We start from the raw sequence: 27,996 nt of genomic DNA, 5'->3' as shown, positions 1-27,996 counted from the left end.
GAGACCTGGCAGCATAGTGAATTGGGAGACGTGGTTTAGGAAAGAATATTGGCCTCTGTCTTTGAATATTAGGCTGTAGAAAGAGACCCTCTGTGATGCAGTTGTAGCTTTGTTTTGGATATATCTGTTATTCTGCAGTGAGTGAGGGAAAATGTAAGGCCAGTGCCTTAAAGTCAGAAAAAAACAATAACCATCTATGCTGTCTTCCTTTAAAGATAGTTAAATTATCCTGAGAGATCAGTTACATTAAACTTTAACTAGTTGAAATCATAGTTCCTTGTGTAATTGGAAGGACTGTCTTTCAACACAACTGTAAAAATTATACAAGCAGTCTGCTCTCACTACTTTAAGGGGGTTGGGGCAGAAAGGATCATTGACGAAATACTTCATGTCGTAATAAGGGGCTTTTTATATCCTTTATAAGTTGTGCTGTGAGGGTTGGTACTTCAGATACAAAGTTCTTGAGTTTCTAAGTTAGAGGAATGTGACTCTTCACAAAACTGAACTTGGAAAGCAAGCATGGCTTTGGTAACACTTTACTGTAGTAAATTTCAAGCTGAATGTCTTGTTCTCAGTATCTCAATCCATCTGCTTTCACCAAACACTGAAAGCATTATCTTTGTCATCTCCTTTTTTGCCATTCTGAGGAGTTGCAACGTTTGTGGGATCATCTTGACGACTTGGGAGAGAGATGAATCTACAGTACAGATTTGTTTAAGAGAAGCTTATGTTGAACAAGCTTTGTGCTGCTGAAGAGGTGACAGAGCTTGAATGTCTTGATTTTGTTTACAGAGAGGTCGGAACGAGGGGCTGAGCAGTGGCACCCTCTCCAAGTCATCCTCTTCAGGCATGCAGAGCTGCGGAGAGGAGGAAGGTGAAGAGGGAGCAGATGCTGTACCACTTCCTCCTCCAATGGCAATTCAGCAACATAGTCTTCTCCAGCCTGACTCACAGGATGATAAGGTAGGAGGAGGAAGCGGGGAAGGCTTCACATATTGAGATAACATCTCTGTTGGCACAATGCTTTCTTCTTTTTTCCAAAAGTCTCTGAAATGTATGTAATACAGCTTTATGGTAGACAGAAGTTATTGCTATGCCCCTTAAGGCAACATTAAAAGGGTTTCCTGTGGAAAAAGTGTGAGTTAAAACACATCTCTGAATTTTTCTGCTCACACTTTAAATGCGGAAATGGGCAGCTTTGTTTGCAGGCCTATTTACATCTGTTCAATAGGTGCCATTTTTATGGCACCTATTTATTTGGTGCCAATTTTATTAGAATTTAATTGTTTTGTAATGATACTTTCAAGTACTTAAGTTAAACTTTACTTGCACATAGTATTTTATCTGGAGAAATTAATAGTTGTACATAACCTTTTTAGATCATAGACTGTTCAACAAGCCCTACTATTTTGCATAGTGTCAGTTCAGTGGGAAAAAAATATTCTATGTACATGCCTTAGCAGCAAGAGCTGTTCACATCAGCTCTGAGGTGCTTCTGTAGAGCAGCATAGCTTGTTTCCTTTCTCTTTTTTTTTTGTGCTTTTGCAGGTGTACTAAGATATTGATGTCCAAATAAGGGTAATAATCCAGTTGGTTTTTGCAAACAAAGGCATATTAAAATTAAGGGTAAAAAATTTCATCAGTTCTGGATGTAGGTGGTAACTGGATGAAGGAGATCTTGCTTGCATATGATCTGTTTTTCTTAAATGTTGTGATGCTCATACATTGAGAGGATTTATTTCACCTTTCAACCTGGACCAAATGGTTAGGGGACAACTATCAATCCTGGAAATAGAAGAGTTTTAGGGCAGAAACAGTGTGGACTTGGGCAGCAAATACTCACATTCACTGTTTATTTCCCATTTTACTGCTTAAAATTTTTTAGCCATTGTAATCTACATCATAAACTTTGTTAGTGAATTTTGTGTCTGGTTACGCACTGTTCTGAGTCATGTAGATGTTATTGATAACTTTGGCTGATCTTACTGACTTTTTTTTTCTTTTCATCCTTTATCCCACCACCTTTCAGTGGGGATCTCAATCATCCCTGAAGCTATCATTTGTAGGATCAAAATGGCTTGCCTCCATGCTCTGTGTCTTTAATTCCTGCCTGTTTTCCGAATTGAGAAAGTGTACTATATTATTTGGGGGTGTTAATATGTTGTGAAATATTCCTGAAACAAAACAGGCAAAAATAGGCATTTTAAAATTGTGCCAATGTTTAGACATGAGAGAATATTTTATTGCTAGAAAATAATTATCTCCGTTTGAGGTTTAGAAATAGAATAAAAATAAGGTGGGTGAAAACATGTTAAAGTTTGTGCCGGTAAGCTGCTGTATTTGCATGTCCCTTCAGTGATATTAAAAAAAAAAAATTAAAGCCTTATAAAAAGTTCTTGAGATAAAAATGGCTTTTGCTTACATAGTTCTTTTTACACAGCAAGAACAGTATGTGAAGGGATATCCTTATAAGTTAGTGTCCATTCCCTTTTGTATTTCTAGTGCAAAGTAGGACCCATAACGCATTGCAGTAAGAGGTTTTGAGTACCTTTCAATCCCCAGTAAATTTTATTTTCACTTCTTCAGAGGTTAACATGCACCCACTGCAGTAAAAACATGTTGAGGCAGTTTTTAAAGTAGCTTAAACTGCATTCTAGAGAAGACTTCTGAGAAGTTAATATTTGGACAGTTAATATTATACCGTAATTTTTCAAAACATGTAAACTGTGATTCTTTTGGGGTACATTTTTTTTGTGCAGTATCTGTCTTACTGTGTGGTGGGAGGCAAAAAAGTCCCATCGTGTGGTAGCCTAGGAGATGGCGTGTGCCTCCCTGAAGTCCACACAGCAAGACATACCACCAATTTCCAGTACCTAAAGCAAATGCTTTACTGGAACACAGACATGCGAAGCCAGAGCAAAGTTTTGCCCAGCAGAAGTCAGTTGGCTCTTTTGATGGAGTTGCTGATTAATAAAAGGCTTGCAAACAAATTTCCGGTTGTCTGCCTTCTGGGTGGAGTCCTCCTTCACATTCCAGCCACGCTCAGTGGTTTCTTGGGTTGCTCAGCTCCCCTGGATCCTGAAGAATGTATCCTCCTTTCTGTGACCTCAGAGGCTTGGCTTCCATCTGTGCCTCACTGCAAGCATTTCTTCCTCTCCCGGGCTCCTGGTCTGCACTTCATGCTGGAAACTCCTTGCTCGCTGAGTTTCTCCCTCCCTACCCAGCCCGCTGTAGGCTCCAGCAGCATCTCGTATCTGTGTGTGCTCAGTTGCTCCCTCCACCTTTCCTTGTTTTCTAGGCAAGGGCTGTATTCTGCTCCTAGAGTACATCATCAGGAAGGTCAGCAGGCAGACTTCTTCTTATGCAGCTCCTTCTTTTTCAGATATTATGTGATATAACCACATGAACTGGGAACCAACCAGTTCAGAAGTTTTACCAGCAGTCAGACCCCATATACTGCCGTAGAGCAATAACAGAGAGAAGGGACCTTGACCAGAGTCTGATTCCAACGCTGCCAGTGTTTTGTAAGGCTCAGCTGAGCTCCACATCCAAAGTGAAAACCCACATACAAGTACAGCTTTGGAAAACATGGTCAACAGTCAGATTCCAGGAGCATACAATTGCCTAACCTAAGACATGCTAGCTGTGGGATTGCTCAGTTTTTTGTGTGCATGCAAACATCATGTGCTAGGCCATGCTGATCTGTCTAGTATCACTGAATAACACAACCATTTTCTTCCCTAAGAGCTCATCTGCACAGTATGCATTCTTCCGTTCAGTAGAATCATTGCACACTTCATGGATTTGCATTTGATGGCAGTTTACAAGTTGTTTGTGTTTAATTTTTGGATAAGCAGTATTAAAGTTTCAAGATTGGTTATGTTAATATGAAACTAATTATTTTTGCTTTTTGTTTTCTCTTTTTGTAAACTCTGATGCAGCATTATGTTAACTTGTGTTCTGTCTCTGCTTTGGCTCAGTTCCCGTATCTTTCCATTTAAAGTTGTTCTGTATTTCGTTTGCTTACCCAATCCCTGTTTTCCTTTCCGAATAAGGCAAATACAAGGCAAACTACCTAAAATCTGTATATGCTTTTTTTTTGTATTGACTTTTCGGGAGCCTTGTTACACCCATGCTTGATTTAAGCAGAACCTCTTGTGTTAAGTCATTACACGTGCCATTTCTTTGTCCAGTTTGTTGGAAACATTGGCAGGACAGCTTCCTCTGTGCTGCATGATGTTCACTGTGCTGTTTGTAATATGAAGTAAGGTTCATATTACACCCTGTTTCCACTTTCCAGTTATTTAATGGTAAATGTAATATGCAAACAACTCTGTTTGCAAATTACTGAGGCTGAATGTAATGGCCCTCTCCCAGAATCCTTTACTGTGAACACCTTTTACCTCCAGTTGTATCTATAAACTGGCATTTTATAGCTTATGAGGCCAGAGATCTTCTGTGCTCTACACATACCATTGGGGAAAATGGATGGCACAAGGAATGGTGAGCTCAATTTCCCCTCTGAATCTGGGCAATATACCCCAGCTCCTTTAGAAAAGTAAATGCCCCTGAGTTACTGGTGTATTTTTTCTTAGTTTAACAATTGCTTCCTCCTTTATTTCGTGTCTTCTTGGTTCTGTTACTGTTCTGCAGTTGTTGCTTTGTTTAACCAGCAATAAAATATGTTAACAAACTGTTGTCCACTGGGTCTGCTCAGGCAGTTTTGGTTTTTTTTTTTTTTTTAGCTATTTGTCAGACATTGTCATAATCAACAAGATTAAAGATATTCCCTTGACTTCTGTTGCATGGAGGAACAGGAATTTTTATCCCAGCATTTAACTTCTGTGGGGGTTACTTAAAATTTCCAATTCCAGTTGCCCAAGCTGGAAGGGATGATCTTAGTGTTACGTTAGGTTATACTGACAGTTATTGTTTGGTACATTTGTCAGAGAGAGAAGTGAAGGAAGTCTCGTGATCCTTGAGTGAGTACCAAGCTAACTCTGGTATTCTTCTTCCTTTGTGTCATTGCACAGACTTCTTCTCGATTATTGGTGCGGCCAACCAGCTCCGAAACACCCAGTGCTGCAGAACTAGTCAGTGCAATTGAAGAGCTCGTCAAAAGTAAAATGGTGAGGCAGACTGGCAGATGCATGTGTTTAAAGAAGTTGTGTCTTCATGTCCAGACTTTCTATTCAAAGAAAAGCTGCATGTGTTTGACTTGTAAAACTTGATACCTGTTTCCGAAGTTACTTTCTGGATTGGTGTACAGGTCATTTTGTACACCCTCTTTTGTAAAAGCACTTACTGAACAAGTGGATGGCTATGTAGATAAGCAAAAAGCTTCTCCACATAATGAATAAGAGGGAGAGGAGATAACAGGATATGTATGTCGGAGATGGCAGAAAATTTGTATCCTGTTACTAAAAAGAAAATGCCCTGTTAGTAAAATGAATGCAAAATCCAAGATCTTAGCCTGATAGACCTTTACGAGAAGAATCCCTGAAACTAAATTTATATCAAATCTTGCAAGTTTCAACAGTAAAGCGGATAACCCTCACACAGAAGCATCTGTGCTATCTAGCTGCTCTTTAGGCAACTTAATGATGAAGAAATAAGTAAAAGAGTAAAAAGATCATTTTGCATGTTAGTTCCTCTTTTCTTGCTTCTTAGTGTTTACTAACAAATTAAGTGGGAGGAATTTGTGTTGGCTTTTTTAAGCTTCTGTGTTTTAAAGTTTTTGTGTTTCTGAAGATGCTCATTGACAAAGAATAGGATATATAGTTAATTCCAAGAAGACTTTCCTTCAAATTCAAAACTCAGCATGACCCAGTACTGGAAAAACTGCTCTAGCTTGACCCTGTTTGAGCAGGGACATTGGACTATATGGTCTCAAGAGGTCCCTCAGCAATTCTGTGATTCTCTCAAAACCTTTAAATCTGGCTTTTGCAACATAGGCCCTGTTGGGCTTAGTAGAAGTGCCACTGTGAAAACGACAGAGAATTGCAGCATGGCAGCCCCATATTACCAAAGTTTGGTATTTCCCAGGCTCGTTCTGAATTTTAAAAGCGTTGAATTTCAGAATGAGAAATTTTAATGTGTATTTTATATTTCCTCATTCAGAAAGACATACACTTCATGTACATTACTGCATGAAATAATTGCTGCATTCCCTTCAAGTATTAACTTTGATTTTTACTTCTCTTGCACCAGAAAGTTGAATAAGAAGTAATCTATGGGAAAATTCAACAGAGTCTTTTGTAAATGGAAAGGTTGTCAGTCCATGAGTCTTTCAGGCAGCCTAACAGTGGATATAACTTAATGATCCATGCGTATAGTCCCTGGTGGGGATGTTCTCATTTCACAATTTTAGCCAAGGATCAGCTTCCCCAGATTTTTGGACCAGTCATATCATTATTGGGTTTTTATGGAAAGAAAAAGATTACAGCTGAACCCCACCCTGGTGAAGTACATGTGTCCTGCATTAAAGGCTGTACCACTTGCAAGGAAAATGTGATACATAACTCTAGCTTGATCCAAGATTATGGGCTTGAATTAAAGAATTCCAATAAATACTTCATAGGAGCTTGTTTGTATTATTTCTCCCATGGCTTCTTCATCTTTTATACAAACAGAAGACTGTGGGGTCCATGCAAGGGAGACAGTATATCTGGTAGAATAGACAGGGACTTGTTCCTAGGATCTGAACAGTCATGACACTCAAAAGCAACACTGACAGTGTAGAAGTCATTATTTTCTTCAATGAGTCGGTATTTCGTCTAGTTAATATGATAAACAAATGACTGACAAAGAGTGCCACTTCTGTTGTGTTAAAAAATATAACAACCAAAGAATCTCCTTTAAAGATGTCCTGTTTATTTTTGAAAGTAACGTGCATATGCCAGAACTAAAGTATGACAAACATAATATAGTCCCCGTCAGTAAGCACACACCTGCGTAGCCTCCACCGTAGAAGTACTTACATCCTCAGCAGGATAGTCTGACTTTTAGCCCTTGCTGCTGAAACCAACTGAACTCCTTTCCTTCCCTGTGGCGGAAAGACTGACATATCTCAGATGTGCTTCTATAAGGTTAGGTTATCTGTCCTGGAAAGCCAAGTTGTTGGCTGGTTTCCTGGAAGCTTGAGGCCTCCTTTGCCGAGATACACTACAGTAATTAATCTCACATAGGTTCCCATATACAGCTGAATGTAAATGTGTCTTGGGAATAAAGGGGAAGTAAATAATTGTTTCTGTCTGTCTTGAACACCTTCTCAGGCCCTGGAGGACCGTCCAAGTTCCTTGTTGGTGGATCAAGGTGACAGCAGCAGTCCATCCTTCAACCCTTCAGATAACTCCCTTCTCTCCTCCTCGTCACCCATAGATGAGATGGAAGAAAGGAAATCCAGCTCCTTAAAAAGACGACAGTAAGACCATAGTTTCACTCCATTTTTCACAATATTTTGAAGAGAGAAATGAAATGTTTAAAAAATATCTACTTTGAACTGGCAGCAGAAGCTTTTAGTTGGAAAGGGAAATGGCTTGTGTTAGGTGTCAGGCATGTAGTAACATTGTGCAAAAATTTTATTTTTCTCAAACATTAGTTGCAGTTTCAATTTCCTATTTTTCATTTTAGTGCTACCTGTCTATGACTTCTGTCACATGTCAGTCTCGGTTAGATGCTGATCTTTAGATGCTCAGAGGGCTATTAGGCTTCAAAAATCTGGTCATTCCTTTTGTCCTGTTCCACCATACTCTTAATTTCTTTAAGTACTAGTAACTGTTACCACAGTAGAACAAAAACATGCCTGGTTTCAAAATTATTTAAGTCTGTGGGTAGAAATAACAGTTCATATACTTGAGGCTCCAGACGAGAGACATAATAGCATTTTATTTTAAACAATAGTTAAATGTTTAATTTTAATTACATATGTAAGAAAACATCTGACTTTAGATAAACAGCAGCAAGCCTGCTCCAGTTCCAAAGTCAAAGCAGCATCTTGCTTAGAAATAATACACATTAATTCTTAAGCTCTACTTACCAAACATATGTGACTGCAAATGTGTGAAAAGTTGTATGCCATTAATTCTCTTTAAGAATCTGTTTCATTTTTTAATGACTTGTGTGTTCACCGTTTTCTTTCCATTGTAGCTATGTCTTACAGGAACTAGTGGAGACAGAGCGAGATTATGTACGAGATCTGGGCTACGTAGTTGAGGTACAGTGTTTTTCATTTTTCTTTCTTTCCCACCCCACCCACCCTCCCCCTGAAAAAAAAAAAAAAAAAAAAAAGAAAAAAAAAAAAAAAAAAAAAAAACAAAACAAAAAAAAAAAACAAAACACAGGAAGAAACTGCAACTGTGAATGTCTGTATTCTGAGTTTTCCCTCCTGCAGGCTTTTAACATATTAGAAATATTGCATCAAATCTTACTCCTTTCTTTCTTCCTGTTATTGTGTGCACCTTATTGTTCTTCTGAGGAGTGTAGTTCTTTGTCGTTTTTTAAGATCACTAATTGTGGCTTAATGGTATCTTAGACTAGATGGACTTATGTAGCACAACTGAATTTAAAAAAGCATTGTAGCTCAGCATATAGAGCAACTATCCTGGATTTGAAAGACTTGCTTCCTCTCCTACTGCTAGGCTTCTTTTAGCTTTCCTAGTTTCCCCTTCTGTAAAATGAGATACCATCACACATCTCCCTTCAGTCTTCAGATACCAACAAAATGCATTTAGAAGAGTAGAGAGAATGAGTACGACTGAATTTCGACCTAACAAAGTTGAATTCTTAAACTTTGTTTTAGAGGGAGGGAGAGAAAGAAAGAACGACATTGTGATCGACTTTTTGCAGTATTTAAAGGGTGCATTGGTGCATTAGAAGGCTATAAGCAGTATTTTTGTAACTAGAAAAATAATTCCTGAAGAACATGCTAGACATCAAAACATAAACTTTGAAAGTAAAACCAGACCTGGCTTATTAGCAATAGAAGTATTAGGAAAAAATAGAAGGAGTAAAGTTGCATGCATACTACAAAATTTAAAAACACTCACAGCTCTGACTTATGTGATAGAGTTGCACAGGGAGATGAGTATATATGCACCAAAAAAGAGAAGATGGGACTGTGGGAAAATGTAAAAGGAACTTTATTGCAGCCAGAATGCTTGCTAATAGAATTGATGTTCATTTTTTTTGGTGTTCAGTTTGCTCATACCATAAGCAGGAGTCCATGCAGTGCGGTCCCATATGCAGTGCAGCTGCTTTCTTCCTCAGCGCGCTTTGGTGTAGGCTCACTGTGGATGACTGAAATAACAAACACTGAGCAAAGGGGCGCAGAAGCCTGTTCAGTGGGTCTGACTTGTACTTGGTAGCAGCCCTACCTGGCAAAGCATTGCAGCTGCTTCAGACAATAAGGAGAAGGGCTGAAGAAGTTTCCTCTATGCTTTGAGCCTGTTCACGCAGGCTAAATTAGCTAGAGTGAATTCGTCTTTCTAGCACTGTCCAGTCTTGTGCAGACAACCTCAAGCAAATTAATGATCTTTTATGTCTATGCTTTATGTTATAAAGTAGGTTTTTGGTTTGGTTTTGTGTCCCAAGAAAAAGCTTCTGGGAAAAGGGGGGTTAAAAGACAACTCACTTTCTTAAGTTAAAATGTTCACAGTGAATTTCCTTGGACTATTGTAGGGTTATATGGCACTTATGAAGGAGGATGGCGTACCTGATGACATGAAAGGCAAAGACAAGATTGTATTTGGAAACATTCACCAGATTTATGACTGGCACAGAGAGTACGTATTAACTTGAAAACCATCTGCAGAACAGTTCTACCTAAAAAATACTAGACTGACTTTAAGAATTTATTTTTTTCCTCAAATATTCAGATACAAGGTAAATACACTTGATCTAGTGCTTTGAGTTGTAGATACTGTAGATTCAGCTTGCAAATGTTGGTATGGAGATTGCTTTAAACAAGGATGCATATATATATATCAAGGTTTTCAACTGAGAATCTGTAGTACGGATAGTATTAGGTGCAGAAGTTCGTATGTTGTTTGAGGCTTCGTTTTCAAAAATGTTTTCTCTAAGAATACAGTCTAAAGAATTTGTTAGGGGTTTAGCATGGCAATATGAGCACCACAGGCATTCAGACTAGGAAAGAGAACAGTTTCAAACAATATATGAAATCAAAGAATTTTATTAATAAACACCAGTATTTTTTCATCTTGGCACGGATTCAAGGTCCCTGTTTGGAAATCTGTATTAAAATATCACACTGTTAATGGTGCCATTTTGGATGTTCATTAACATCCAAACCTGCTGTTAGGGGACACAAAGAGGACCTTTCAGTAAGACCGCTTCGCCTTGCAATCACCTGTTGTCATAGTGTGTGCTATCAGAAAAAAGTACTTATTCTGTTTATGTTCAGCTTCTTTTTAGGAGAGTTGGAGAAGTGCCTTGAAGATCCAGAAAAGCTGGGATCCCTGTTTGTTAAGCATGTAAGTGCCAACATGTTCATTGGCAAACCACTGTTGCTGCTACTGACCAACTCGTTTGATTATTAAGGATTTATCTATGGTACAACATGGTTAAGAAAGCGCTGTAAAATATTCTTCACTAGAAGAGATGGAGAGATAGCTTATAAGGGCTTAAATAGTCTAAGTAAATGCTCTGGTTTTTTGTCCTCAATATCTTCCTATGGAGAGGAAATATGAACAAGGGCCCCATTTCTCAATTCAGTTGCTGTTCTGTGCAATGGAATTGTCATTTCATGAGACACCTGCCTTCTGATCCCAGGTATCCGTGCACTGCCAGGGAATATAAGAAACAAAATTAGGAGAGAGGCTCATTCTTCTCTCCAGTTTCAGTGCATTCTAGTTTTGTGTCCTTTCCTTTTCTGAGAATCACAGTAGTGGTTGAAATTCCTCCCTCTTCACTTGGGGAAGGAATTGAGAATGCTAGAAATGCTAGGGTTTAAAATACCCTTCATAGCTTTATACAAATCCTTGTTTTTCCACTTGACATTTATTTATTAAAAGGAATGACTGTGTGATACATGTGGATATTATAACACTTTGGAAGGAAATCGATGAACCAGTTATCTAGAAACTAGATATCAAAATTCAGAACGCATCAGACATGCCACTAATCAGTCATTTTGGTGTCTCTGTGTAGAAATACAATTTAATATCTGTTTAAGATGCAATCTCAAGGTACTCCACACGCAAGACAGCAGAAGGCAAACTTGCCTGCTAAATATGATCATTTGCACAAGTGTGCAAAGACTGAGGACAGGACTGGATTAAAGCATATATAATGGCTTTAAGATTTTCCCTGTGATCTGTGTTTGAAGTCAATACCAGGGTAGCAAAAGAGCACAGAACCAAACATTAATGGAACAGTAACACTGGAAGCCAGGCCTAGTTCCTGGACTAATGCTGAGGAATGAGCTGTTTCATTTCTGAGGGATTTTTATTTATTTATTTATTTTTTTAAAGGCAAGGGGACAGGGGATAGTTCTGGCACTGGTAAAATGGGAAACCTGGAGGAATTAACTCTCCCTGTTTCTGGTTGCTGTTTTACTTTCTCCTGGTAAATTTGTAGCTGAGTGTCTTTGAAAAGCAGCCTTGCCACTCCAGATGGAAAGGCAAGCTGTAATGCTATTGTAACAAACCCCTGACTATCAGCTAGAACATGACGATTCAGTTTGTGCTCTTAATCCGTGTTCTGTGTCCTTGTTAATCTCCATCTTATTTCTTCCAATTAAAAATATGATATTGCAAAGCCTCTATCCATTGCTCTTGGGGGGAAGAGGGTGGGAGACAAAACAACAACAAAAAAAAACCCCACAACATTTTGATACTTAATTTTATTGTGGGACCTGCTGAGCTGTCATTTCTCAACACCTGTTGTTCAGGAGTATTTATAACTGTGACAGTTTTTTAACTTGTGTTGCCTTTCTGAAATCATCCTGATAATACCAAATAAATGTGTTTTCAGACCTGTAAGTTCTGCATATGTAGCTGCTGCTTTTCCTCAAAAGGAGCTTTTTAAGTTTGTACTTTTGAACAACTGTGCTTCTTAAAATAATACTCTATTTCAATCTGGCATGGGTTTTTTTTAATGATGTTATATCATTCTGTATCTTTGTCCTTCTAGGAGAGGAGGTTGCACATGTACATAGTTTACTGCCAAAACAAACCAAAGTCTGAGCACATTGTGTCAGAATACATTGATACATTTTTTGAGGTAAGTTCCTGAGAGAGGATATATGCAGGTGAAGCATTATTAGATCTGTTGACCAAAACAAACACACAAAAAGTCAACACACAGTGTTGTTAGTATTTTAAATTATAATTTCTTACCAATTCTGTTCTGATTTCTCAAGTCTGATACAGGCTCCTAGAGATGTATTAATCTCTAGGGGAAGAAAATTAAAGTTTAAAAGGTATTAATTAATTGGTAGAGTGTCATCCTTACTAGTCCCTAGCCCAGGCAGTTAGTAGTGCATATTATATGAAGTGGCAGTTTTGGATGAGCAGAGATCACTGTTGAAAATAACTATATACAACCTGTGACTGAAAAATTACATTTCACTATACGATCTTTTTGAAAAACGATAAGGAAGCTGCTTGGAGGGAGTAATACTTTGGAAACAAACCTCATACAGATAAGAGGAAGGACTCCAGCTTTTGCTAACTGAAGATTAGATTCTACTCTGACTTTGCCAATTGACTCTGCCAATTTCTGCTCTGATAGCCATTAATAGTGATATATCCTGCTGTGTTTCTAACTGAACAAAACAAAGTAGTTTCTAACCAAACAAACAAACAAAAGTTTGGTTTACAACCCTCAGGATCTAAAACAACGCCTGGGCCACAGACTTCAGCTCACGGACTTGCTAATAAAACCTGTGCAGAGAATTATGAAATACCAGCTGTTACTGAAGGTAAAGTGATGTTGATGTGGTTAATTTAATGTCTTAACTGCCATATTTTCTTTTTTAAAACATTGATGTTTTTCCACCCTCCTCCCAAACATAACCCAGATTTGTGAGCATTGTAATATGATTATTTTCTGAGCATATTCAGATAGTTATAAAAATTGCAGTAAATAGCTTAGGCAGAATTTTGCTTTTTCTTTAAACAGTTAAAGACCAGAGGAACTCAAGTCAGTGAAATGGAAATGTTTAGATTTATATCAATGTCATATGAAGGGGAGAGGGATATCCCAATTGTTTTCAGATGTAAATGTGTTAGGAGTTGTTGGGACTCATCCCAACTTTCCCATCTACATCTGCAAGCATTTTAATATCACATAAATGTTTACTGAAGAGCAACCCTGTGTATCACAGAGGTCATTGCCTTAATACATGTTCTTGTAGGATCTAAATAAAAGTAGTGAATAAATCTTAAAAAATAAGAGGAGGAAAGCACTGCAGGAAGAAGTTTTAACAAGAAAATTTTTCTATGTGTCTTTTGCAGTCTGTCATTCTCTGACAGAGGATGGCAAATTTATATTCACTAAGATTCCCTGATTAATTAGAAAAAAAACTCATTACTGTTTCTTTTCCTTTTTCAGGACTTCCTCAAATATTCTAAAAAAGCTAACCTTGACACAACAGAACTGGAGGTACTTGAGACATTCTCTCTTAGTGATTTGAATGCCCTTTACTCTGAACTCTTGTTTTGACAGAGTTGCTTTCCTTTTCTTTTGAGAGTGTGATTATGATAACTGTTTACTTTTCACATTTCTGTTCTAAAGCAACCATAGCAAATGAAACAAAATTTTATCCTGCTAACTCATTTGGAAAATGAAGCTTTGACTTTTTATTTATCTTGAACAGAGAGCTGTAGAGGTCATGTGTATAGTACCAAAACGGTGTAACGACATGATGAATGTTGGCCGCCTGCAAGGATTTGATGTAAGTTGGCTGGCATTTTGCTTGGAGTTTTTGCAAGGTTCTCTAGAAATTAACCGTGAATGTTGTGGGGAGAAATGAGGTATGATGCTTCCTCCCTATATGGTGAGCTGGTGCAATAAGCAGTGAATGAAAAATCAAGTCTTAGCCTTGCTAAGGACTTTTTCCTGGGAAACTTGTGTCAGGCATTTTAGACAAGTCCTTCTGCAGAATCTAGGGAGTGCTGGTGTTATTACAGTTCCCTTATTGACTAATGACTTGCAAAACAGTAAAGTAATCACTTATCAGCAGAGGACCAGACCTGACTTCAGCAGTGTAGGCACAGGAGGAGTTGCTAAGATCAGTATCTGAGGCAACTACAGTCCTTGTTTTGCTAAGCCTAGAAGAGATGGAAGTTGACTGTTCAAGCAGTAGGCATCAGCCAGACCATAGTCACGTGTTCTACTTGCAAAGCCCATCTGCAGGTATGAACTTGAATACTTTCCCTTTTCAGCACCCTGGAAAACATAGTAAGAATATATGAGTTACTGTGGGAGTTACTGGGAATAGAGAGATGAAAGCCTTAGTGTTACAAGCCTTAAACTGCAGTATGACTTGAAAAGGGCGGAGTGGATTTTTTTTGTTGTTTTTTTCTTCATGATGTTTGGCTTTTGAGAGAAGGCACAAGAATGTCTTGTATATAAGAGGGTCAGTGAATATGTAGTGTAGGAAATACACAAAGCTGTTTTGGCGTAAGCATCTGCACAAAAAGGTTGATTGGGGAAAGAAGTTAAGAACTGCACTAAACGTGTTTCTGCTTGCCTCTGTGTTTAGGGTAAAATTGTAGCCCAGGGTAAGCTCCTGCTCCAGGACACATTTTTGGTTACAGACCAGGACACAGGACTTCTGCCACGCTGCAAGGAGAGACGGGTCTTCCTCTTTGAGCAGATTGTCATTTTCAGTGAGCTGCTAGATAAAAAGAAAGGTTTCTCCATGCCCGGATTCTTGTTTAAAAACAGTATCAAGGTAACTGTTGTGTTTGAGTCTCTGCGTCCCCTGCACAAACACTGCTAAGGTAACAGTTTCTGATTCAGTGTGGAGTCACTAGTGACCTTGAGAGGCACAATCATAAAGCACAGTGAGGAGTCAGTCCTTTCCTGAAATTACTTCCTGACAAATTTCTGCTCACTCTGATGATAAATGGAAGGCTTTGGATTCCAGTGTTCTGATGCTTGCCACGTGAAGCACACCAAAACAAGTGTTCTTCAACAAAGCTGGACAAGCATTCACAAAGAGTTCAGTCTTCAGCTCTGTGCTGTGTGTACACCACACTGCAAAGGCATTGCAAATAAAGATAATTCTTTACATATCCCTTCTTCTGAATTTCAGCTGAAATCAGTTCAGGTGTATAAGTAACATCTGTAAGTAGTGCCACCTTCTTAGGCATGTCAGCTCTTCTACAAGCAAATCTCTCAAACAAAAAGCATTTGTTCCCACTTCAAGCCTTTGCTGAAACAAAAACTGCTGATACTAGGGGCCACCATCCTTCCTGCAGAAGTGTTTTGGGTGGACCCTGCTTCTGGTAATTTGTCTCAGTGCTCTGCCTGCCAGCTGAGCATCCTGTTCAACGCTGGCTGGACAGCCCATTCCAAGGCAGTGCTGTATCTTCAGCAGAAGCCTTCAGTGTGGACCAGTAGTAGAGAACACTGGGCCGTACTGACCAGTCAGAGATTATTCAGGCACAGTGTGTCAGTAAGCTGTACACTAATCCTTAGTTTGCCATAATTCTTCGTTTCACAGTATTATTTTACTGAAGGAAAGGTTGGTCATCATTTGAAGCTCTGACTCAGAGCTCCTAAGTAAGAGATTTTGGAGGTATGTTTCTCATAAAGTACATGAAGTAATTTTTTTTTTCTATATTTTTTTTTTTTAATGAAGGTGAGTTGCCTTTCCCTGGAGGAAAATGTGGACAGTGATCCATGTAAATTTGCACTAACATCAAGGACGGGCGATGTCACGGAGACCTTCATTTTGCATTCTGCCAGTCCAGGAGTCCGCCAGTTATGGATCCATGAAATTAACCAAATTTTGGAAAACCAGCGCAACTTTTTAAATGGTAAATTATTTCCTTTCACTGGAAGTTCGTAATTGAATGATTCCTCTCTCATTTTTTATTTCTTGGCTTTGAAATGTTTTGCAAGTTTTCTTTTTCCTGAGCTAATACAGAACAGTTGGGGGATATGTGCCACATTTCTGCTTCAGAACAGATGCTAGCGTTTATTATAAGAGCGGTAGTCTGAATTTACATGGTGTTCTCTTGGTGGAATTTTCCAAATGTTTTGTAGGAGTGAATCAAGACTGGCACCATCCGTTGAGGTGGAGAGCTTGTGTACCCTTTTTAAGCAAATGCAAGCCTTTAAAGGCTAAATCCAAGTGGAATTTTAAGCATCTTTTCAGAATATTTTTTACTTGTGATATTTCTCTGGCCATTGTTGTCACATCTTACTGTGGCAATAACATTCAGATTCTGCAGGAGGAAAGTAGAAGATAGTAGTGTCTGCTGTGACACTAGAAGGTTCTTGCTGTGTTTTTGTGTCCATCAGTTGTTGTCCCAATCTAGGGTTTGGGTTTTTTTTAAGAGTTGTAATGGATGGAACAACAAGCTGAGAACTCAATCATACCTGTTTTTTCCCAGCTTGGCTGCTGACTGACAATGTGGTCCTAGAGGAAAACACTGTGCCCTCTTTTCAGATTTTTCATCTTTAATAGAGGTACATGTAGCAGGTCATGAAGGTGTGATATAGAAAAGTGACTTGAGGTCTACGGCATGACCAGCACTGCTAAGGGAATTTCTTATTTGAACAGCGCTCCCCTTTTGCCAGTAAATATGTCTGCTTTAAACTGTTCCTGTTCCCTTTCCTGCCCTCCTTTCCCTGATTGCCTCCCCTCCCGCCCTCACTGCAGCCTTGACGTCCCCAATCGAGTACCAGAGGAACCACAGCAGTGGTGGAGGCGGCAGCGGGAGCAGCAGTGGTAACAGCAGTGGCCCCAGCAGCTGTAGTGGCATCCCCAGCTCCAGCCGTAGCCGGCCATCCCGGATCCCCCAGCCTGTCAGACACCATTCCCCAGTCCTGGTCTCCTCTGCAGCCTCGGCCCAAGCAGAGGCAGACAAGATGTCAGGTATGTCCATTCACAATCTCTCCCTGCCACACTACAACACCTCCTTAGAAACTGGCCTGAGCCAGCCAGACAGGCACCCTCCCAATGCAGAACCGGATGGTCCTCAGAGAGAAGCTGAGCAGATTCCCAAGATGAAAGTTATTGAAAGTCCCAGGAAGACAGCGGGAAACATTTCTGGCTCAGCTGATGGAGCCCAGAAAGACTCACGTGGAAGCTCAGAGGACAGTCGCTCAAGAAACAGCATAGGATCACTGACGCTCGGGAAGCCGAGGCCAGGAGCCATCTCACCAATGAACTCTCCTCTCTCCACGACTTTCCCTTCTCCTTTTGGCAAAGAAACCTTTCCACCCAGCAGCCCCCTGCAGAAGGGCTCCTTTTGGAGCTCCATCCCAGCATCCCCTGCCAGCCGCCCTGGCTCCTTCACTTTCCCTGGGGACAATGACTCCCTCCAGCGGCAGGGCCACCGCCACTCTTCACACAGCAAGGACACAGACCGCATGAGCACATGCTCCTCGACCAGCGAGCAGTCAGTTCACTCCACCCAGAGTAATGGGGTAAGAGCGGAGCACCTCTGTCCTGCGAGCTCTTCTAAAACCTTCCCATGCTCCCTTTCTGTGCGTATCATCACTCTTCGTACTAACTTCTGGCTCTCCGGTGCTGTACTGCTCTGAAATAATCAACTGTTCAAATATCTTCTGCACATTAAAAACGCAAAATTATCTACGTCGCTGTGTATGTATACATACAAACGTGGATATGTATACAGACACAAAAGCAACTGCTAACATTAGAAGCAATTTCTGCCTCTGCTGAAAACATAGATCACTAGGCTGATACTTACTAACTTGCTCTCCTTGCTTTTTTTTTCCTTAATTTGAAGGCACATAATTAACATGCTGAAACGTGGCAGCCAGAGCACCTTGGGGTATGCATTGCAGCCAGCACTTAAATCTGACTTCAAGATTTTGGCAGATTGCCTTGGGGCTTTTTTTCCTTTCACGCACAAATCCGCCACCATTGTCCTGTTGAGTTTTAACTTCGTGGAGGAATCTACAGTAAGTTCCCTGGGCTGCTTGATTTTTTTTTTTTTTAAATGAATTTATTTTACCCCTTCTCCTTTCAACCTTAGTTGATGCACAACATTCTCTTTTTAAATCCTGTGTCTGGTCAAGGAAGCTTCCTGCAATCCACCCAAAATAGGCCAACAAGACCTAACTAAAATAATCCTCCTTCTACTACAACCAAAACAAATAGCGGCTCCACTTGTCTTTTCTGCTTTGTAAGAAGACCTGTTCTAGGGCATCTGGAGGTGCAACCTTTTAGTATGCAGTTGGCGTGTTTATGCAGATACCTGGGGTATCAACAGAATCCACATTCTCTGTAATAACATCCACCAGGAAATGCAACACGGCAATCACGGGGCACGTGCAAATATAAAGCAAAAAAATTGAAGGCACTTGCTATGATAGGCAGGCTATGGTGCCTTTCTTTTTAAATTCACATTTGATTTTTCTCTCACTAAGTGTTGTGTTCACAAATGTTTGTTTTCCACTGTCTCACAAATTGTATGCAATACCAATTTTGCAAATCACCTAACTCGCCAGACCTTTTTTAAATGCATGCATTTCTTTATAAAACTGTTTAACACGGAGCTTTCTTGACTTCTTAGTTCTTACACTTACTTTTATAATAGCTTCAGAAGAAAAAATTGTGCTTTGCATGTATCGTATTTTTATCCCAATCTTCTTTCAACTTTTTGTTTGGTTTAGCTCTGTCTTGTGTTTATCTTCAGTCTAGCAAAATGTGATGATAATGTGATATCTGCAATAATTGGAGTATTTTGCAATTACTGCACAGCATGTGAATCAAGATGGTGGTACTTTTTATATGCAGAGAAGACTTGCATAGTGTTAATTGATGCCATTCCATTAAAAAAAAGAGAGAGGGAGAGACTGGATGGCACTGAGTTTTCAAAACATTTGAATTCGATACTATCTCGGTAAAGATGCCGTTGCTTGTTTCTATATTACTGTAAAACATAATGTCTGAATGCATGCCTTCTGCTTCACAAATCTATTTCTTTGAGTTTGATAATTGAGCTGGGTCATTATTCCTCATAACCTCATTTCTAGGCCATACTTTAGCAGGATTTCACACCATATTCAACAGGCAAGAGAAAATGGGTTGTGAAGGTTTATTTTGATTTAACCATTTGTGTGCGTGTATTTACATGCACATATGGTTAAATTTGGTTATTTATAGAAAAGTAATTTGTAAGAAACAAAAGGAATTCGTTTTGCTAGTATTTCAGGAATATGGGAAGAATCTTTTATATTTGGATTTTAAATCCTTCTCCAGTCCCGTAATTGAGGTCAATGATAACCAGCAAAACTTGCAGTAGAAAAACATTAACTGTGCAAGAATAATTACTTCCCTGCAAAGTAAAAGGCTGTTTTTCTGTGGTGAGCATAAATTCTGATATGAACGCATTCACAAGAACATTTGTCACTTAGCAGTTACCAGACACTTGTTTATTTATCTATCCTTGTTGAAAGTAAGAAATATTCAGAGTTTAATATGATCCTTTAAAGACTTAACTATTAAAAAGAAATTATATATTACAGGAAGGTCCTGCAGTTACACAAATTCTGCTACATGCTAAGAAATGTTCAGGAACAGTGTGTGGGGCAAGGTTTGGGACTTAGGTTGGTTTTGCAACTTCAGCCTTTGCTTCCTCTCCCCCTGTAAGTCTAACAGAAAGAGTTAACAAAAGCAACTTTCTCTGAATAGAGTTGTTTTTCATCTAGCTAAAAGAACCTAGAGAGTTGTAATCTTAATTTAAACAGTGACTGAACATGAAGCTGGTTTTTTGGTTCTACTGTTCTGTTTTCCTGAATCATGGAAGGGGCTTACTAATACCAAAGACCATGCAGACAGCCCTCTAAGCCAGGCAAAATGAGTTCTCCCACTGGAAACACAGCATCTGGAATTAAACATAAATATTTTTAGTAGAGGTACAATCCAGGCTGAGATCTTTCTCTCTGTGGTGGCATTTGCTTCATCATCCTAATAAGGGAAAAAAAGACAGAATGGACTTTAGTCACTCAGTTGAATAAAATAGTCTAGCTAGAATAAAATGTACAGACTCACTGGAAACCCAGTCATCAATGTCCTGAACATGTTATAAATGAGTAATCTGAGACCACTCCTTTCCAAATGCCTTGGTTTCTCAACCAAAACACTCATAGGGAATCACAGGCACTGTTGAGATGGAGTGACTTGTTCAAGGTCATTAGCAGAGTAGAAGAGTACCTAGTTTTCAAGGGCTCCCAGTGTACCATGCAGTCCACTGACCTCTGCTGCATCTCCTCGGTGCTGAGGAGAGAAATATATGACAGTTTTGAGAAAAACAGGGGCAGTATTTTAATCCTCTGCGCTAGGCTTTCCACACACTGCTAGTACATAAGTGGTGCTGACGTGTGGTCATGCTGTATAAGCCACAGAAGTCTCCAGCTACAGCTGGGTTCTACTTTCCTTCTTCAACTCAGCTTCTACTAGGCAATAGTGAGCCCTCACTGGTAGCGACCTGAAACAGTTTGAAGTAAGAACAGAGGTAAAAGATGAGCACATACACGCTTCATGCCACGTCGTCAGTAGGCCATCCACTTTGTTTTTAACTTGCTTCAGGAAGGAAATAACTTATTTCAGGGAATAGGTTGCATAGCCTGATAATAGGTTTCACACTTCCATGTGTTAAATCTCATATGAGAAATGCATGCAAATGGACAAAATGAGTCTTACTTTTAAGAAATAATAATGTCCAGTGGATTCATGGCCAGGAGAATCTTTTTATTATGAAAAGTAATGTGACTTTTACTGTATACCTGATCAGCCATAATTAGCTTTCTGCAAATGCTCAGGGAGGGAATGAACAACATTCATGAACACCAGAAAGTATATGATAAACAGCTAACACCACTCAACTATTATAGTCACTAATCGGTTAGAAGTGAGATTTCCAGTTTTATTCTGATAGTTCAGTGGGCCTATTTTGCCCAAGAAGTGAATAATTTCTTATTTCAGTAATTTACCGCATCCTGTGTGTTTAAAGGAATAAATGTGAACATAGAGATTCAACCAGGGACAAGCCTTGCAGTTTTGAGAGACACTGACAAAAGCCTATTTTGTTCTTTTGTACCTTGCCATGTTTTGTGTGCAGAAGGCTGCTGTCTGAGATCTGACAAACAGTGCTACGAGAGACTATATATGGTTTTCGTTGTTGGAATTTCCAGTGTTCATGAGCTAAAGTCTTGACGTGTTATGATTTTGAAACGTCACCTATAAGACCATGAAAAACTGTCCTTCGTGCTGTACTGCAGTTTTGTTGCCTGATAAAGATGTAAGGTTCAGTATCTGAGCTTGACAGGAAGACCAGCTGAGATCTATATGTAAATTGACTCTTAGCTAAAAGAAGTAATCTTGAGCAAAAGTAGCGGGAATAAATTTCTGCAGCAACTGTACATGAAGATATTCAAAGATTAAACTAATTTGTACAAGATAAGTAGATGCAAGCAGTTTTACAAGAGAAATCATAGCCCTTTTCTTTGACCACAGCTTAAGTTACATGAATTGTGCAGGTAACATAGCAGGCCAAGAAGAGTCTACGTTCTTCATGAACTTTAAACTTGATTCTTTTTTTCCCTCCCTCTTTCTGCTTCCAATTGACACCTGCAGAGTGAAAGTAGCAGCAGTAGCAATATCTCCACCATGCTGGTGACACACGATTACACGGCAGTGAAGGAGGATGAGATAAATGTCTACCAAGGAGAGGTCGTGCAGATACTAGCCAGCAACCAACAGAACATGTTTTTGGTGTTCAGAGCCGCCACTGATCAGTGCCCCGCAGCCGAGGGCTGGATTCCCGGCTATGTCTTGGGGCATACCAGTGCAGTCATCATTGACAATCCTGATGGAACCATCAAGTGAGTGCCTGGGTGTATGTAGAAGGGGTGGAAGAAAAAAAAACTTCCAATTTAGACAAGACTTTGAAGTTTTTTAAACCAAGAGGTGATGTGATCTTTGAGAAATAAATGAACATCAAGCAGAATGAGTACTTGAGAGGTCATTTAGCAAATTTCAAAATAAAAGCTAGTAAGAAAGAGTCCAGAAGCATATGTTCTTTATTTAAAAGCTGTAGTAGCACAATCTTCTGGGAAAAGATGATGAAAGAATACCTGATCTAAGAGCAGCAATAGTTACTGGTTTATTTAATAGAATGAGTTATCAGGCTAGACACCTTTGTTTAGGAAAACAGTCAGGGAATGTTTGTTTAAAGTGAAATGAGATTTCGGAGTTCCTAGATCTCTGATTTGAGCCACAAACCTATTGAAAATGACTGGTTGTGCTAGGAAGATCTCTCTCAAATCTGCAGTGGGAGAAATTATATCAAAGTTCTTAGCAGTAAAGTGTTATATAAAGCTTCTATAGGCTGTATTTTATACAGATTTCATACTGATCATTGCTCAGTTTGATTGGCAGTCTATTTTCTTATAGAAAGTTTACCATTCAAGCAATGATTTCAAGAAATACTGAACTACAGATTAATCTTACTAGCTTGCTTCCATTTTTAACCAAGGGTAGCACCTCTTATGGAATACCTAATGTATTTAATTTCAGTATACTTTAATACAGTGAAGCAACATTTTGACGTGTCTTCCAATGCCATTTCAAACTAGAGAATATAACACATAACCTGCAGTTGAAAGAAATTGATCAAAGTTTAATGTTCTGTATTCAGGAAGTCAACGTCTTGGCACACAGCACTCCGTTTAAGGAAGAAATCTGAGAAAAAAGATAAAGACGGCAAAAGGGAAGGCAAGCTAGAAAATGGTTACCGCAAATCCCGAGAAGGACTTGCCAACAAGGTTTCTGTAAAGGTAAATGTTACAAAGATGTGGTAGTTTTCAAAAGGAGCCGTGTTGGGTTTTCTTCAAAGGTAGCTTCTGTCAGAATTTCACATTAGGGAACTGAAGGCACCAGTAGTTTTAATGCACAGTGTTTGCCAAATCTCAAACCAGGAAGATACAGTCCTTCAGCCTGGAAGCATGATATAAGGTTACTGCAGAAGGAGCAGAATGGTGCAGAAATTCTGGTGTTCAGATGTTTTGGGGGTCTTTGTTGGCACAGCTAACTTCGAACCATCCCTCTGCTTTGTTTTCTACCATTCTTTAATTTCTTATAATGTTATAAGGACATTAATTCTTTAATTTCTCCTTTCCAGCTTCTCAACCCCAATTACATTTATGATGGTAAGTTGCTTTAATTTTTAAAAGTCACAGTAAATATAATTTTATTAGAGCATTATTTACTTTGTTTAAATGTTTGACATTAATTACTTTAGAAACTGAGTGTTTTCTATCAGGATATACATGGGCTCTTTGGATAAGGGAGACAGTTAATGAAATATGTCATATTCATTTTTTAAGATGCAAGGAACATGTTTTTGTTCACAAGTCCAAAACATAACACAGAAGGACCGTATGATGTGGTTCAGAAAGATTTGCACTCTTTACTGCATTTGCATGGAGACTGTGTGGAAGTTGGGCCTTTCTGAATTTGCAGAATAACAAGGCCAGGAGCTGGAGACCTTCTGCTTAATTTTTAACTTTGCACCCTAGGGTAACGTTCAGGGCTTCTCCAGTGCGGAGGCTGATCAGGACAAAGGTAGTAGCACTCTGGGGTGACAGCCAAACTGGACTTTTATCTTAATACACAGAAACAAACTTTTTGAGTATCACCTGTATGCAAAAAGGGAAACCACTGCAGTGCCTCAGTGGATGAGCGAGGTGTTTTGTGTTCCCTTTTGCAAGCTTAGCTGGATATAAAGATAGCCTGGCTGAGCACATCCTTAAATACTTTCCACTGTACACTTTCCTCAGCTTGCCATAAATAGGGTGTTTGGTTCACCATGGTAGGCTTCAGGGTTAACTGTGGCATAGCAGCAGTGTTGTGTCCAAGTTCATGCAGAGAAAAATGCACTAGCTCTGCAGAGCCCCAGAAAGTGGCCTAACCATGGATATGCTCCAAGGGTAGGGGGACAGATACACCTTGGAAATGTAAAGTACCATAAATTTGCTTTGTCTAATAGGAAAGACAGGGAGCAAGGAACAGAAAAGCAAATTGATTAACTTCAATTGACCTAATGCCATTAATTTTCTTTTTCTAGTTCCCCCAGAGTTTATAGTACCATTGAGTGAGGTAACATGTGAGACAGGAGAGACCATCGTGCTTAGGTGTAAAGTCTGTGGTCGCCCCAAGGCTTCAGTTACTTGGAAAGGTCCTGATCATAACACACTGAGCAATGACGGTCATCACAGCATTTCATACAGGTACAGTAATTTGGGTCATGTTCAACAGGAACTGCTGAAACTGTTGTATTTTCTGTTTGCATCCTTGGTGCAGGATAGTTTTTGGCTTTGAGGTGGCATCAAGGCAGTGTTGCCCTCAGACAGAAATATTTCACAGCTGGGATTTTCTGGAAATACTGTATAACTTCTATATATGGCTGGGGTACCCAGATGCCATATTCGGTTGTTTTTTGAGAAAAGAAAATTCAACTGGTACTTCTGATTAGCTTTTGCAGAAGCCATTGTGGCTCTGTCACACTGACCCAGTGCTTGAACTGGAATAGTATGTTGTGACATGCCAGTGCTGCAGTGTGCCATCTGCCAATATAAATTCCAATAGTAGCATACCATAATCCTTGAGGCAAATGACTGCTTTCAGATCACACTACAGTATTTTGCAAAGAAAATCCCCTGGTTCCTACTGACATGGCAGTGTCACTGTCTTCATTGTTGAACCATGGAAATGAACTTTTCTTTTTCTCTGTTTTTAGCTTTGCTAGATAGAACTTAACAGATTAACTGATAACTCAAACACCTGAATAAGAGAAATTGCTGTATTTTGGAATGTGAAACTGCATGTTAGAAAAAATTTCTTTTTCTGAAAATGCATTCTTTTATATATATAAAATGTTGTTTAATGAGTAACTTCAGAGTGAAGAAATGTCTTATTTATGAATTATGCTCTCAGTTCAGAATGAGGGGGTTTCTCATTAATAGATAGAAGAGTATGTCATCTTCTTAGAGGTTGTGCGGTATAGCCCAACTTAGCTGCAAACTTTATAGCAAATTATACTGTTCTTTTTTACTTCCTGCTGGTGCTGCTTTTTACATTCCAGTGAGTATAATTTTTTTTTATGGGAGACAGAGACATTGTGGCAGCTCTGCTGCTGCATCCAGGACCATTGTGACAGATGAGTAAGAGTTAGATTCACTAGGTTTGATGCACTGTGGTGCATTACTGTTACAGAATTATATTCAGAAAATAATGTTGGCTGTGGCTGACAGATTTTTAGAAATAGTAATCTTGAAATGTTCTTTGAGTTGGGGGAGGGAGGTCATCTTTCCATGTTTCTAAAATTTACATTCATTTTTTTCGCTCAAATAAAGTCATATGGTGAAGACCATGACCAAGTTTTTGGTTCAGTCAGTCAAATAACTTTCAGTAACTGGGATGAATCCAAAGGAAAGCAATAAGAATGATAGAAAATCATAAAAAATATGCTCTATTGATAAAGAATAGTACTATATTAGTGTTGTTTTGAATCTAGAGGTGAAAAGTGTAAGGAGGGACTTGCCAAGTATTAACATTTTTAAGAGACTTCTGCAAATAGAATTACTTGCTGTTCATGTCCATGGCAGATACTAGACATGAACTGCACAGAGGAAGAGTTAAGTAAACATTTAAAGACAAAACATCAAACAAAAAGGGTGGTTGAGCAGTGAGAAAAGACTTTCTCCTGTGGTCTCACATAGCTTATTCCTGTCTCTACCCTGGAGCAGAGGCAAAACTTTTAACCCTTTTTTAGTTTCCTCCCATCTTCATTCTCCCAGATTCTGAGGTCTCCAAAGCTGTGGTGAAGTGTGCCTTTTGCATTGAAGGTGGAGCCCACTCTTACAAGGGATGAATGCCCTGAAAGTGCAAATGTTATATCAGCTTCTGTACGCTGGGAGTCAGGGATAGAAACTAACCTTTCAGAAAGCACAATGGTGGATGATTGTCTTTATATGGCTTCTCATAATTTGAAGAGGAAGCAAGAAGAAACTGAGGAAGCATTTGATTTTTCAAATACAATGGAGCCTGGGACATGCTGAGATGGAGTGTCAGTGAAGAAGTTTTTCTAATAGTCTGTAGGACATTCCAAGGTACTTGATGGACCCAAAGTCTTCAAATTCTGGTAGATGCTTTTGAAACAGCAGGAACAGTGTTAGTAATGTTGGTCCAGAGAGAGATAGGGGCTGGAGAATAAGAAATATTAACAGTACCAATGTAACTTTGTCTGATCACCATGGCTTAAGGTCTGTAGAATGAATATAAAAGCTAATGGATGCCATTGTGTTTCACAGTGACTTAGGAGAGGCTTCACTGAAAATCATTGGCGTCACTGCAGAGGATGATGGTATCTATACATGTATAGCTGCAAACGATATGGGTTCAGTTTCATCTTCCGCCAGTCTACGAGTTTTAGGTAGGTAGGCCTGACTCTTTGCTTTTATTTTTTTAAATATAATTGCATTCAAAGTGTCTGATACTCATAGTACAGGCAAAAGAAAACTCCAGCTCTTGGGTATCCATCTGTTAAAGGAGTATTACAACCTTTTCACCTGTCAGATCTTACTTGTTCCAGCAGGAATAGTTGCACTCCTAGGATGTAACTAATTATAGAGGTTCGTACAGACAGGCCTGCACAGTACTGTCAACTTGCATTAACCTTGTCTGTCACCACTAGTTCAAACATACTATGATAAAATCATATTTTATCATCTGCATTTTTAGTTTAGTCTCATGAAAGTTACTGTGTTAACAGGCATTATTTGTAAAGGGTACAGATAAGAAAAGAGTAACATTGCCCTGTATTTTAATATGTTCCTTTGCTTGAATTAGAAAGCCAGAGTGTTCAGGAGAATGTAAAAGTATTTCTTGTCTTTGCATCATGGATCCACACTTAAATTATGTTATTGCAATAAGTGCAGCAACCTGAATGTTTGTGAGAGAATGAAAAGGAAACCTGCAAAGATGAAAAATGCCTGTGTTTTGGAGGCAGAAAGCAAAGGGAAAAAAATGATTTCTACTTGATGTGTTTGATGGCACAGTGATAAGTTTCAGCATGTGTTTGTACATTCAGTTATTAAGTTTTTGGGATCCTGCGTTTTTAGAAATAGGGAAAACACAGTGAGACAGCAGATAGCAGGCTTTCTTACATGCAATTTATAATAATTGATGCTATCTGGGTCATTCAGTCTGTTGAGAGGCCCATATATTTATCCACTGGTAAGGATTAATTAATAGATTTTAGGTGGAATGGCTGTCTCAAATTGATATAAAAGAAAATAAGATAAGAAGTTCTGCATTCTGTCTTTGTACATCTGTTCCAGCTGATATGGGGACTTGTACAGTTGGCCCAAACCTCTCCAAAATATGTTTTCTACCCTATTTTTCAAAAATCTTTGCCCTTTTCCTGGCATGTTGAAACCAGACTGTGAAAGATGCATCCCTTCCAAAACCTCATCTGAAATTTTTGGGGGTTTATAACCAGTGCTGCCACTTCAAGCTCTGCCTGTTGGCAGCCACAGTATAAGGGTTTTACTGCCAACAAGTCTTGATTATTCCCAGCACTTCCTGCTAACGGACCCAAGATAGCTCGTAACTAAGACCTAGGATAGGTGTGTTGCAATATATAAAAGAGACAGAAAATAATATTTTGGTCTTTGCACTTATGTTTCCTGAAAAATAGAGCTGCTTTTTTTCAGGTAGCTGCTACACTATCTGATCACTTCTTTTTTTCCGAATGGCAGGTGCAT

General features: G+C 39.1%; 1 protein-coding gene across 1 annotated transcript in view; it reads left to right on the top strand.

The window, feature by feature from the left end:
- LOC104521114 (triple functional domain protein) overlaps positions 1-27,996 on the top strand; it is a gene marked incomplete at its 5' end in the record, with an annotated part of 134,226 nt that overhangs the window by 100,040 nt on the left and 6,190 nt on the right. The window contains 18 exons of the mRNA XM_010163014.2: positions 793-963; positions 5,034-5,129; positions 7,275-7,423; positions 8,149-8,215; positions 9,679-9,782; positions 10,421-10,490; positions 12,151-12,240; positions 12,848-12,940; positions 13,573-13,623; positions 13,838-13,915; positions 14,726-14,917; positions 15,830-16,007; positions 16,856-17,625; positions 21,806-22,053; positions 22,869-23,007; positions 23,352-23,379; positions 24,297-24,459; positions 26,542-26,663. Of these exons, the coding sequence (XP_010161316.1) occupies positions 793-963; positions 5,034-5,129; positions 7,275-7,423; positions 8,149-8,215; positions 9,679-9,782; positions 10,421-10,490; positions 12,151-12,240; positions 12,848-12,940; positions 13,573-13,623; positions 13,838-13,915; positions 14,726-14,917; positions 15,830-16,007; positions 16,856-17,625; positions 21,806-22,053; positions 22,869-23,007; positions 23,352-23,379; positions 24,297-24,459; positions 26,542-26,663 (2,809 nt within the window). The remainder of the gene's footprint in view (positions 1-792; positions 964-5,033; positions 5,130-7,274; positions 7,424-8,148; positions 8,216-9,678; positions 9,783-10,420; positions 10,491-12,150; positions 12,241-12,847; positions 12,941-13,572; positions 13,624-13,837; positions 13,916-14,725; positions 14,918-15,829; positions 16,008-16,855; positions 17,626-21,805; positions 22,054-22,868; positions 23,008-23,351; positions 23,380-24,296; positions 24,460-26,541; positions 26,664-27,996) is intronic.

Source organism: Antrostomus carolinensis, unplaced genomic scaffold, assembly GCF_000700745.2.
Source record: "Antrostomus carolinensis isolate BGI_N321 unplaced genomic scaffold, ASM70074v2 scaffold4552, whole genome shotgun sequence".
Taxonomy (NCBI): Eukaryota; Metazoa; Chordata; class Aves; order Caprimulgiformes; family Caprimulgidae; genus Antrostomus; species Antrostomus carolinensis.
The sequence above is the reverse complement of the archived record's forward strand: the minus strand, read 5'-3'. Positions and strand labels throughout refer to the sequence as shown.